The sequence below is a fragment of the Hetaerina americana genome, unplaced genomic scaffold (assembly GCF_022747635.1).
Source record: "Hetaerina americana unplaced genomic scaffold, ioHetAmer1.1.p SCAF_43, whole genome shotgun sequence".
NCBI classification, from domain to species: Eukaryota; Metazoa; Arthropoda; class Insecta; order Odonata; family Calopterygidae; genus Hetaerina; species Hetaerina americana.
The window spans coordinates 1,803,129-1,816,043 of NW_027287019.1; the positions used below are offsets into that span (position 1 = coordinate 1,803,129).

The window sequence follows — 12,915 nt, forward strand, 5'->3', positions numbered from 1 at the left end:
AATATATGTTCACGGGTAGACCGTGATTGGCAACACTGTTTGTTTACGTTTGACGACAGTGGTTATATGAGTTAGGCCTTCGCCGGTTATAGTTGTGGTTGAAATGTGGCTTATAGTAACCCTTGTCCTTTTCGTTCTGCTATTGATAATCTATGCCGTCTTCAAAGGAAGCAAGCGACAAAATCTCAAAGGGCGGCATGTTGTTGTAAGTATTATATATCAAACAAGACACTTAATTTTAATGTATTAATACTAAAATTTACTTATGTACAGATTACAGGAGGATCGAGTGGCATCGGGAAGTCTGTGGCCATCGAGGCAGCGAAACGTGGCGCCAATATCACCCTTGTTGCAAGAGATGTGGAAAAATTGGAGTCAGCCAAGCTGGAAGTAATGAATCATTGTATTCTCAAGGAATCGCAGATGGTTCGACTTCTACCCAGTGAGTATCGCCATTATAACCTGGCTAATTTTAATGACCGAGTTTTCTTACCACTATCTGCTGGGACCAGTATTTGTTATCTAAAAAAATAAAGAGGCCTGTACATGACAATTTCTTTTTTTATTAGGTGGTCATAAAGGAATATAGTACGGCCGAAATTTTCAGGCTAGATATATCCGTCAATTCTATGCAATTAAGCATTTGGTTGATCATCGACGTTTTCCCTCTTTCTTTAAAAAAAACGCGCCGGAAATGAAATTCAGAGATATCAAGTAAATTTGCTTTCTCGTTCGCATGGAACCAAGGAAAATATAATTTTAGAATTTATATCTTCGTGTACACGGTTTTCACCGTGAATCGGAAAAATGTAGTCCTTATCGGCATGGGCTACGTGGGGGTACGCGTGAAGTGAGAATGAAATGTTGCCGAGTTGGAATGCTAAGTGACAAAAGGCAATTAGTGGCGGCGTTTGGGAATTGCGAATCCCCGTTATTATAAATCTTTTCAGTTGGCCTATACAAAATAAGGAACATTCACGAAATACTATACCAATTTCTTAAACAATGGGTGTACAATTTATTAAATGTCGACTATCCCTGCACTTTTCCTTGATACATTTTGCCATCCCCTCATGGACATTATTTTTCACATAACCCTCGTGGGTCGTAATTGCCGTACCTAATCTCAATTAAAAAGGTATTTTGATAGGTATTTTGATTCAGAAAACATACTATGATACGCAATTATATTCAATGAATGGAAGCTATTGCATTGCCTCAGATAGTTAGTTTTATTGTACCCATTCATTTTTCATCAGTCCTTACCCTTTAAAATCGCATTTGTATCTGTGGTTAAGGAATGAGAGTTATTTTTCCATTATTATTTATAATAATATAACATACCATAAGGTCATAACAATGGTAATAAATCAAAATATATTTAGATGAGAAGAGAAAAAAATGTGCCCATAAAAGGACACCTGACAGGAGTGAAAACTTATGTGACAGTGAAGTATCAACTTCTTATATCCCTCTGGATTCATCCTAAGTATACTACATGTATATTTTGATTAATGATGTATAAAATATGCTATCGTAATACAGAAAAAGGAGTGGGTAAAATCTATATGATATGATATATACCTATAATACTAATATTGAATGGAAATCATAAAATAAGTAAAAGAAAGTATAGAATATACATACACACGTATGTACATTGAAGCACAAAGACTGACCAAACAATGAAAACCTATTCAGATGGATACATACTCATAGTATTTATGTCTTCATGGAAGAGTGATGTTGAATTGGGGTCTGGTTTCAAAAGGGAGTGAATCTACAAGCTTGAGCTCAGTTTCATGACATGCTCATTTGCGGAGAGAGCCGGAGAGGTTTGGGGTGTGGAAGGGAGGGATGGAGGGAGAGTGCAGAATGGGAAGAACATGGCTTCTCTCTTCCCTCCTTATGTAGATGTTTAGACTCAGCGCATGCACAGCAATTCTATAATGTTTAACTGAAACTCATGTGCTCCCTCCTTCCAAGGAAACCAAATCTTTTTAGGGAAGATGGGAATGAATGGTGCTGGAAAGGGAAAATGGAGAATAAAGGTTGAGAATCACTGATATAAAATTTGTCGCAGTGATGTCCACACAAATTCACATCATGGAACTCATCTCCACCCAATTTGCCTATTTCATTCACTCTTCGTTTCCTTCAAGTAATTCACTAATTCAGAAAAATGGGTAATAATCATATTGCTACATGAACTCATGGTGTATACAATTTTTCTTCATCCCTCATAATAGTGACACTCGAAGATTTTCAATGTGTAATTTAGTACTTTTTAGATAACTAATAAAATATTGATTGCTTAGTGTATAGTACTGTTGTATATACGTATGATACATATATTTTTCCCCTTTACAGTGGACATATGCAAAGGTGAAGAGAACTTCATTGACAATACTGAGCGTCTTGAAAGTGAATTGGGACCTATATTCATGCTAGTTAATTGTGCTGGGACATCAGCATGTGCAAAGTTTGAAGACATGAGCATTGCAGATGTGAAAGTATGGATTTTGTTAAGTTTTTGCATGCATGGGAGAAAGCAGATCTTGTGTGCATTAAATGGATAACCATGCTATAATTTCTATTTTTAGGCCATGATGGATTTGAATTTCTTTGGGACATTCTATGCAACAAGATCTGTCGTACCAAAGATGAAGAAGAGGCGAAGTGGGATAATAGTAATAGTTGGATCACAGGCTTCCCTGCTGGGCATCTTTGGCTATTCAGCGTACAGCAGTTCCAAGTTTGCATTGCGTGGTCTGGCCGAAGCATTGCACATGGAGGTAAGGCATTTAGGGTAGTACCCTGTAGTATGTTTTTCCATTTTCTAATGGATGCAGCTATTTGATTTTCTTTGAGAACCTGATCCATTCAACATTCTGATGCCCCATGTATTATTTTCTGCAAGATCAATGGGCTAGCTCTGCAGTAAATCATTCAGCATGTTAACTTGGCCAGCATTATTTCACTGTCACCTTTTAAATTTACTGTAATTTTTTGCAAACTTTTGAGCAAGTACTGAAATCATGCAATGGGTTACAATATGTTCATAAAATATTTTTGCCTTGATTATAGTTTTTGTTTAATTGTTATAATGCCCTCTGTTAAAACTAATCCAACAAGCTGAGCTTAGTATGTAGTTGGCAAAGCTGCAATTTTGGCAACATAGTATTTTTGGGAACAAAACATGTAGAACTTGTTCTGTGGACTCAAAGAATGTGAATATAAATTTTACAAAACATGACATATAAGTAAAATGAAAAAATGAAGAAGATTTTGTGCATATTAAATGTTAGCTTTTGAGAGGAATATAGAATAAAATCAGAAAATATTTTGTAGATTTTGGAAATGCATTTGATAGATTGAATTTGGAAAAACTAATGAACATAAAACAGAAAATATGAATAAGTTGGAGGGGTAGGAGCTTATGTATTTCAGTTGGGTTTTGAACCGAAATGGTCAATGTAGGTGGGATGTAAGGAGAAGAATTTTGTTAGGCAAAGAAGCTTTCACAAGGAAGATGGAATTGATAACAGGGGCGTTAAGTTTGGATGTAAAGAAAAGGCTTGTGAAAACTTTGATAAGGAGCAAAGATATCTACAGTGCCCAAACATCCAGCATGATGATCCAGGTCATTGAAGCAGGATGATAGATGTAGATTAGAGGCTTTTGAAATGTGAGTGTGGAGAAGGTGAAGTGGACAGAAAGGAAAACAAACAAGGAAGTACTTGGTATGGTGGGGGAGGAGAGGGGTTTGTTGGGCGAAGTCTTAAGGAAGGCAAGCTACAATTGGGCAATGGCAGATGACTAAGATGACATTCATTATTGATGTCATTGACATTCATTAGTGATTGACGCTGTTGATTGCTACTGTGAGCACTTCTTTGATAGCAAAACTGACTTATTGAGACTTTAAAGTTAGAGATTCAAAAGTTCTGCGATGTATGCAACAGTCTCTGTGAAGTTGTTTGTTAAAGGCTTTGTTTTTGTTTGTTTAATGACCTCTTCAGGTATTGTATAAGCATCTCAAAGGATACAGCAAATTGAAAAACAAAATAAATCCTTGGCTCATAAAAAATAACCTTCAGAGTGGTATGCATTTCAGATTATGATTTGGAAAAAATATTGAGGTTATGTAACAAATATGACATTTGAAAATAAATTAAGCGGGACTTTTGCTTTATAAGTATAGAACATAATGCACATAATATGGTTAAATAACATAGAATATACCTAGAATTCTATCTCTGGTCTAGTCATGCATGATGAACACTCTTAAGAAGTATGTGTGGGTCCACCTTAAAAAAGCATTGATTGATATATTTGTTTTAATATGATTATTTTGCGTACACGATATGTAGAATATGAAACCAAAAATTAAGGCTCGTCATATAAATTTAATAATTAAGGTATTCAGATGGAATTAAGGTTAACAAGGGAATTAGATGAGGTTGAAAGATTTTCTGTATTATTCAATAGTTGTTGAAAGGAGAAATTAAATGTGTCACCAAACTCATAACCTAGGCAGAGCCCTCGTCCATGGGAAAGGAAGGGATAAGCTAGGGTGGACGCGGTCATGAAACTCATAACCTAGGCAGATCCCTTGTCCATGAGAAAGGAAGGGATAAGGTAGGGAGGACGCAGTCACAAAACTCATAACCTTGGCAGAGCCCTCGTCCGTCGAAAAGGAAGGGAGTATGGCAGGGTGGACATGATCACAAAACTCGTAACCTAGGAAGAGCCCACGTCCGAAGTTGAGTCAGTAATAGGAGACGCTGTCGCGACAAGCGGAACGCAGCCAAATCCTCGCGTCCTACCGGTCACCACCAGATAACCAACCGATTGCTTTACGCCCCGCTATCAGGGCTTTTATACCTAGCTTAGGAGACAGGGAAGGAATACTAGTAGTAGTAGTTTTTGGGGAGGCGACCGACAGCTAAGGTCATTTGCGCCATAGGGGATGGACAGGAAAGGATGAAGGGTGGAGAGAAACCCGGCGTCGGCATTAGCCTACTCTTTACGAAAGGTGCCATGGGGTCCGCAGTTTAACGTCCCATCCGACGGACGGCGTACTCACTCAAAGTGCCCTCCACAAAGCACCTCAAGTAGGGATCGAGATACCTCTGAAAAATATTCAACACCGCCGGGATTTGAACCCATGCCCTCAGGGTGGGAAGCCAGTACGTTAGCCCCCTGCACCATCTCGATCCCCAGGAATACTATGTTGCCTACTTGAAACATTGTCTTTGGTCCCTTGGGGTATTCGGAGGAGCCAGAGAAGGAATACCATGTCACATACTTGCGACAATGGGCAGTGTTAGGAAGAGGAGTAAGGCAGGGATGTCCATTATCATCTTTGCTGTTTAATGTATACTTGGAGGAAATATAGAAAGATTATTTTTTTTCTTTGTGTAGGTCTGCCCCTACAATATGTCCATCACTCTTGCTCTTCCACCTGATACAGACACACCTGGATTTGCCATTGAAGAGAAGGGAAAACTTATGGAAACTAGGCTCATCAGTAATTCAGCAGGCCTTTTCAAACCTGAAACTGTGGCAAAACAGCTGATTGATGATGCATTGGTATGCTGTGCTTACAATTGTTTTTGTTGAAGAATTAATTGCTCTTTTCATTGAGCATTAGTCTATCCTTTGATAAATGCCACTCATCAACTATGAAATTATTTGACAAAATGACCAGTGTTCTATTGAACTCTTCCATAACTGTGAATGACTGCCATTGCTATTAAAGCTATGTCTCATAAAAGGCATGTGAAAACAGGAAATACTTCCTTTAATTTCTCTATGATAAGTTAATTTTTTCCTCATTCTTGTTTACTAGTACATATTTAATTTGGCAAGCAAAATAATAGTGTTTCATTACAACATTTATTAAATTTGTCTTCTTTCTCTCCCATATGTAGTGTGGAAAATTTTATAGTACAGTTGGATTTGAAAGTTTTATGCTTAAGACATTGTGCTGTGCAATGACTCCATTTTACTCATTTGGGGAATTGATGTGCCAGGTTAGTATATTAAGTATTACTTTGATTAATATTTAAATAATAACAGAGGAAGACTGTTACAATTTCCACAAAGATTTATTTCCAACTAGTGTTGATGTACTGCATCATTTTCAAGTGAAGCTCTCACTGTATAGAGTCCATATTATATTTCAATAATTGGAATATTATGCATATGAAAAGTTTCCATGAAGTCTGAGATATTTTTGTAATGTACTATGTAAATTTTATTATTTCTCATACAATACTATCTCAATGGAAAATGGGAATTCAACAGAAATACAAAATAAATAAGAAATAGATTTAATTTGATTTATCACTATTTCCAAGTTTCCTTCTATTTAGAAATGTGTAAGAAATATGACGTAAGAAAGGGCAACAAGGTCTATTTTGAAATGGACAAGGGAAAAAAGAGAGAAGTTGGTGGATGACTTTGTGACCTGTTTTCAGCCTTGTACCTCCAATGATTCATCAATAAACACCTCATAATCATTGCAAGATTGTTATCAGAAGGTGCCATAAAAGAAGAAAATGGGAGATAAAATCTTTGAATTCAATTACAGTCAACTCTTTGCAATACTCCAAATGAGATGGGAGGATGAAGACGAGGAAATATAACATACAATGTAGAGTCAAATGCAACCAGTTTATGACTGTGGTGGTGAATTGAATCATTTAGAATATTGACATTGGTTAAGGTGTTTTTATGGAAGATGGAAAAACTGATTATTTTCCTTTAAGGATATAGCTCAGTTTTAAGTTTTGTTTTTAGATGTGGACATTCCTATTTTGATATGTTCTCATTGTTCTTTAAGAGTATTCATCTCACTGTCCTCCCTCATCATTATTCTACATCCTCCTGAAATTAATTTTCTTTTCGTCCTATTTAATGTTCCTACATTCTATTTTGTCATATGTCTTAGCTCTTATATCCTATAGAATCTGAGTTTACTCTTTATCAGTTTTAAATATGATCTGAAATCACATCTGCTCCTAGTAAACTGTGCAAATTAATATCGTTGTTCTTTAATCTGTGTCTAACCATAAAGTGTCTAACTGATATCCCGCTGAATATCAGAGCATTTTCTATGTACTCTGCATATTGCGGTGTTTAAACCAAGTGTTTGTTATGATGAAACCATATTTTCTGCCAAACACTAATGCTTTTTTCCTGTGCCAATCCATGTTCCTAAAACGTAGTCCCCTACCTCATCACAATTATTTCTTCTAATTTACCAAATACTGTGTTCTTCCTCCCTTTTGTTACTTTTTGGCATGTACACCAGAATAATGAATAACTTAGTTGGTTCAGCTTTTACTTCTACTAATAATTTTCTATTGATCATTTTCTCATGTTTACCATACTTCCTGCTTTGTTTTCAATACAACTGCCACCCATTGCTGGTACTCGTCCCCTCCAGTGTATATTTCTAAAAAAAATTGGTCCATTAATCCCCGCCGTCCTTCCATATTACCTCACACAGTCTGTGGCTTCCTCTCTACTGCTACTGTGTGTTCTGCTTTTATAGGATATAGTGCGATAATGACCACAGAAACCTTGCCTCTTCGTGCTAGGCACAACATGTGCCCCTGTGGGCTGAGTCCCATAATTGCAGATCTCATATTCTAAACTTGGCCATTATGAGTTCATGGGATAAATAATCGAGTTGGTTTTAATGAAAATAAAGTGGAACCCATAATACGAGCGTAATCTGTTCCACGATCTTTCTCATAAAGCCAAACACTCGTTTACATATTTTATGCTTAAATTAATGTTAAATACAATAATGCATTCCATGCCAAAAAAAAAATAAATTATATGCAAGGTTTATTCAAAGGCATTGTTTAGGATCGTGGACCACGTTTACCTTTAGTCTTTTGTGGAATGAAGCAACTAGGAATGCGAACCTGATTAGTAAAAGCCTAAAAGAATCGGAATAAATTGTTTATTATTTATGATGCGTACCTAAGTCATTTTTACTTGAAAGCTGTCTAGAGACATTTTTCGTAGACGCTTCAAAATTTGGTGAAAATGGGACTCAGAATGATCGTTTAACTATGGTGCTCATTGCTACTGCCTAAATAAGGCCATGCTTCCTATGCATGGTACAATGCAAAAGTTGCTGTGTCCTCCACATCTCATTTAGCATCCAGTTTTAGACTTCACAACACTTCTTGAAGGCTCGCGTAGTTTCTGAATGGTAAACAAGTAGGGGTTTGACTTTCAAATCACTGCTTGCATGTGTGCAAAATAGCAGTGTGAAACAGCCTTTCATTGGCTTGTGACCAGGCAATGCATTTCCTTCTACTGTTATGAGCTTAAATATAGGTTTGCTTAGGCATCTTCTTGCTGAAGAGAACCCTGTTGTAACAATTAAAAACATATTGTGGCAGGTAGCCTTCAGAATGTACAAGCTTTTTGAAGTCACCGATAAAGTTCTATGCTGCCTTGGACTCAAGAGCTTGTTGCTTCACCATGCCTCACAATGTCGTGGATGACGATTCTTCCCATTAACTTCTTCAATCATACACATTTCCCCTTAAATACTCGTCCGGCCATTAATGATCCAGACATCTTATTATCAAGGTTGATGAAAATCACTTTCCCCTTCTCAAAAATTATATCCTTGTTAATGGTGTCGCATTGCAATTGCTTTTCATTTATCCATACGAGAAGTAGCCTTTCAGCATCGCTGAGAATACATTACCGTTGCGTAGATTTCCTCGTCACTCTATTGGAAGCATCTATCTCTGTAGCCTTGTCGGTGTCCTTGAAGGAAAGGCCAATCATTGATGATAACCAATTTTTTAGGTGAGCCATGCTCACACCTTGTTCCTGATTTGCAATGATTTTACTTTTCATTTTTACTGTTATTTTTAATTTTTATTCTCTTATGGCTTTCTTCTTATGAATATTTCTTTGGGGTCAATTTTATATCTATGTACAAAATATTATTAAACTTTGCACAAAAATAACTAATAATATGTTTGTGCACAAGTTTGGAAAAATGGGGGATCACCAGCGTTGCTAAGTTGCTGGCAGAATAAGTACTAGAGATAAACTGCAGTATCAGGCGCACTGAATCCTGGAATTTCCCTCTCCTGGTTCCCTCATTATGCCAAAAGTCGCTCGTTAAGTGAGTCGTTTTTGGGACCAATATATTTGCTCTTTATGCAAATTACTCACTGTGCAATGTGCTCGTTTAGCGAGGTTCCACTGCATATATTTCAGATATTCTAAATTACTGATAAGCACTGTTTTTATTGTAATATACTTTGGGTGATGATAGAGGTGAGATATTGCTAAGAATACTTTATATCATCTATACTAAAAATGTATAATTTGAGGAAAGAACCTGATTGATCAAATGCTTTCAATTAACTGGCCTCAAGATATACACCTTGCTTGCTGAAAGTGTTTTCACTTAACATGTTACATGTATATATTATACAGGTATGCATGGATAAATATTGCTTGTATTGACTGTTACCAAAGGACAATAATGCACATGTACTCTTATAATAAAGACTACTCCCCAGTTTTCTGAAACATCAATTTATACTTGCAGCTGCCTAAGTTTTTAATTTTCAAGGTATTTTGCCAAGAAATCAAGGCTGTCAATCGATGAGCAGCATTTCGTTGTTAATCATTCGCAGTATCATATAAGTAATTATTTATTTTTAATCCTCAACCAAATCAACATACTTCAGCAATTATGCATATGTATTTTAATAATTATTTACCTGCTCAGAAACAACCTTAGCCATAGTAAATGAGACGTTGTGTATCTGAGGCAAAATGTCAATTTAGTCGGTCATTTGGAGAAAAAAATGTTAACTTCAAAGAATTAAAATAAGCTAGAAATCTTTTATATTTTTCATTTGATGTCACCACTTACTGAAAGTACAAAATATGCACTATTTCAGATACAGCTAAGCATAGATTTTTTACCTCTGTTGAATATATTATAAATTTTACTATGATAGAAGGTTTCAAGTGTTTCAAAGGAAGGTGTTTTTTCCAAAGACTACCTGATTCAACCAGATAATTTGGTTGTTGTTAGTCTTTAGTGTTGAACTTCATGCTATTGATTAGTTCCTTATGTTACAGGCTATGCTGATGGGACTCTTCAGAATAATAGGTCAATTCTACATGTATTCCTTCCGTAAAATTGTGAGAAACTGTGCAGAATCAAAGGACAACCACAAAAAAGTAACATGAGATTCATCCAGTGTGTTTTGGAGTCAGATTTTATGGGAAGGAAACATTTCCATTATTCTATGGCAAATTCAATATGATGCCATGCTATAAGCCTCCAAAGAGTAATATGCATTATAATTAATTTTTTGAGTTATAATTGGAATTTTATACTGCTGTGTGCAAGTTTTGCCCAATTGAATTTCACTTGTAATTTTTGTACGAGGGTCATCCGGAAAGTAGTACCCGTTCGTGCCGCATGAAGTGCTGACGACGCGAGTAGCCGCTGGACGAGGTCAGATAGCTTCAGTGGCTTGTCTGCCTTCTCTGAGCCAAGTTGCGTGACGCTAGCATTGCCTGTGTTGTTTCTGTGATTGTTTACAATGTTTAAAAAAATTGAGAACGCCGCCAGTTGTGAAGTGAGGGCAGTGATTAAATTCCTCAATGCAAGAAACGTTCGCCCATGTGATATTCATCGCCAATTAAAGGAGGTGTATGGAGACAATGTAATGGACGAGTCGTCTGTTCGGCGGTGGTGTCGCAACTTCAACATGGGGAGGGGGAACACACACGACGATGAGCGTTCGGAGAGACCGTCTGTCATTACAGACCAACTGGTGAGCTCAGTTGACGAATTCGTGAGGAACGATCGGCGCGTCACAATTGATGACATCTGTGAGCATTTTCCCAATGTTTCTCGAACAATTGTTCATGAAATTGTTAAACACCATCTGCATTATGCAAAAATTTGTGCAAGATGGGTCCCTCGCGTATCTCAATGAGCTGGCGGCGAAGGACTATGCAGCAGGAATACAGAAACTTGTCACACGTTATGACAAATGCCTTAATTTGCTTGGAGATTATGTTGAGAAGTAGTTTAAAGTATCCTCTTTCAAATAAAATTTTTTATGTTTGTTAATATTTACTTTTGTGTCTTTATTTCACGAACGGGTACTACTTTCCGGATGACCCTCGTACTTGGTAACTATTTTCATATTATTTCCCTTTTATGAGACTGCATACTTGTAAACATTTATGACAGTTTCTATGCATTACCTGCTGTGTTCATTAATAATATGCAATGTTTATGTGTGTAACTTATGATGCATTCAATTTTCATGTCCTTTGTGTATTTTATGGAGATGTTAATGACTTTTCAAAGATAAGTGGTGATGATCCTGGTGGGAAATGTGAGCTTTTTGAAAAAACAATGGGAACGGTGTGTCCAAAGTTTCAGTTGTCAATTGGATTCTGTGCTTCTCTATTTCATGACAGGATGTCCTACTACTACTCAGGGAGATGATTATCAGGGCATACTTTGAAGAAACATTTCCACATGAAAAAGTGTCTTTCCACGTATGCCCATATAAAATGAGTGTTTCATAGAGATAACTAAATTTTCATTGAAATTTTCTCACAGTGTGTTTTTAAGCATGCTTGAAGGAGTTTATTTTAATTAAGTGTATTTTTCAATGTATCAAGTATTCATTGTCCACTTAAGTCAGTAAAGATTGCATTTAATTTTTCAATGTCTTGAATTTTTGAATGTCTTTTTGAATGTCCCTGTGATTTATTAATGGTAATTGAAAAAGCTAGCCGGACTGGAAACTGTAATCTTTTAAAGTTGAAGGGAAGATCAGTTGGGATTAGAGGTATCCGTGGAATAAAAATTATTTCACCTTTTCCAGTTAAAATGACTGCCTGGATTATATTTTTCATTAATTTTGTCCCACACAATCGTGTCCCATTGCAGAGTTTTGGTGGATCTAAATTTCGCAATAAAATGATTGGAGATCCTACTTTAAGTATAAGGCGATGTTGTGGCAATTCAGCTGGATCAAGTGAATTTAGGAATTCCGTTGGATAATTGACGGCTTCGTCAGCATCCACTACGGTATCAACCGATTTATATTCAATCACGTCTCCTGGCAGCATGGCTAGTATCTACTTGTTAATTGCATTAACATCATCGTTCTTAGGAGCAAGAATGGCTCTTTCTCGCAACCATTCTAAATTTTTATAATTTTGATTAACGTAAGGATAGACTGCTTGTATCATATCGCGGACAGTTTTCACCGATACACATAAATCTGATGACAATTTTATCATACCAGATGCTTCAATAACTAATCTATCTTCTCCAATCTCCAAAAGTTTATTTGCAAAATTTTGAGCATTCCCATCTCTTAAGAGGATTCGCATGTTTTGTTTAAGGCTAATTTCTTGGACATGATTCCATAGAACAGAATGTTTTAAACAGGCATAAATTTCATCGGCTGGAGTAGATTTTGGAATGACAGGCAGAGTTTGACGGAAGTCTCCACACAGGAGTACCAGAGCTCCTCCCATTAAACTGCAGTTTCCTCTAAGATCTTGAAGTGTTGCGTTGAGGGCCTCAAGAGATTTTTTATGAGCCATCATACACTCATCCCATACTATCAATTTACATTCTATAAGAACTTGTGCCTGGCCGCTTGTTTTATTTATATGACATGTGGGATTTTCTCGTCGGGAAATATTAAGGGGCAACTTAAGGGCAGAGTGGGCTGTTCTTCCTCCTTCCATTAATGTTGCTGCAATACCTGAAGATGCAACGGCTAGAGCAATTTCTCCATGAACCCTGATTTCAGGGAGAACTAAATTAATTAAAAATGTTTTTCCCGTGCCACCAGCAGCATCAAG

General features: G+C 36.7%; 1 protein-coding gene across 1 annotated transcript; it reads left to right on the top strand.

Annotated features, from left to right (window-relative positions):
- Positions 1-76: 76 nt before the first annotated feature.
- On the top strand, positions 77-10,463 carry Kdsr (3-ketodihydrosphingosine reductase). The gene is made up of 7 exons (XM_071591182.1): positions 77-205; positions 274-442; positions 2,371-2,513; positions 2,604-2,795; positions 5,428-5,595; positions 5,937-6,038; positions 10,147-10,463. Exons 1-7 carry the CDS (start codon positions 104-106, stop codon positions 10,255-10,257), a joined length of 987 nt encoding a protein of 328 aa, XP_071447283.1. The 5' UTR covers positions 77-103; the 3' UTR covers positions 10,258-10,463.
- The last annotated feature ends 2,452 nt before the right edge of the window (positions 10,464-12,915 follow it).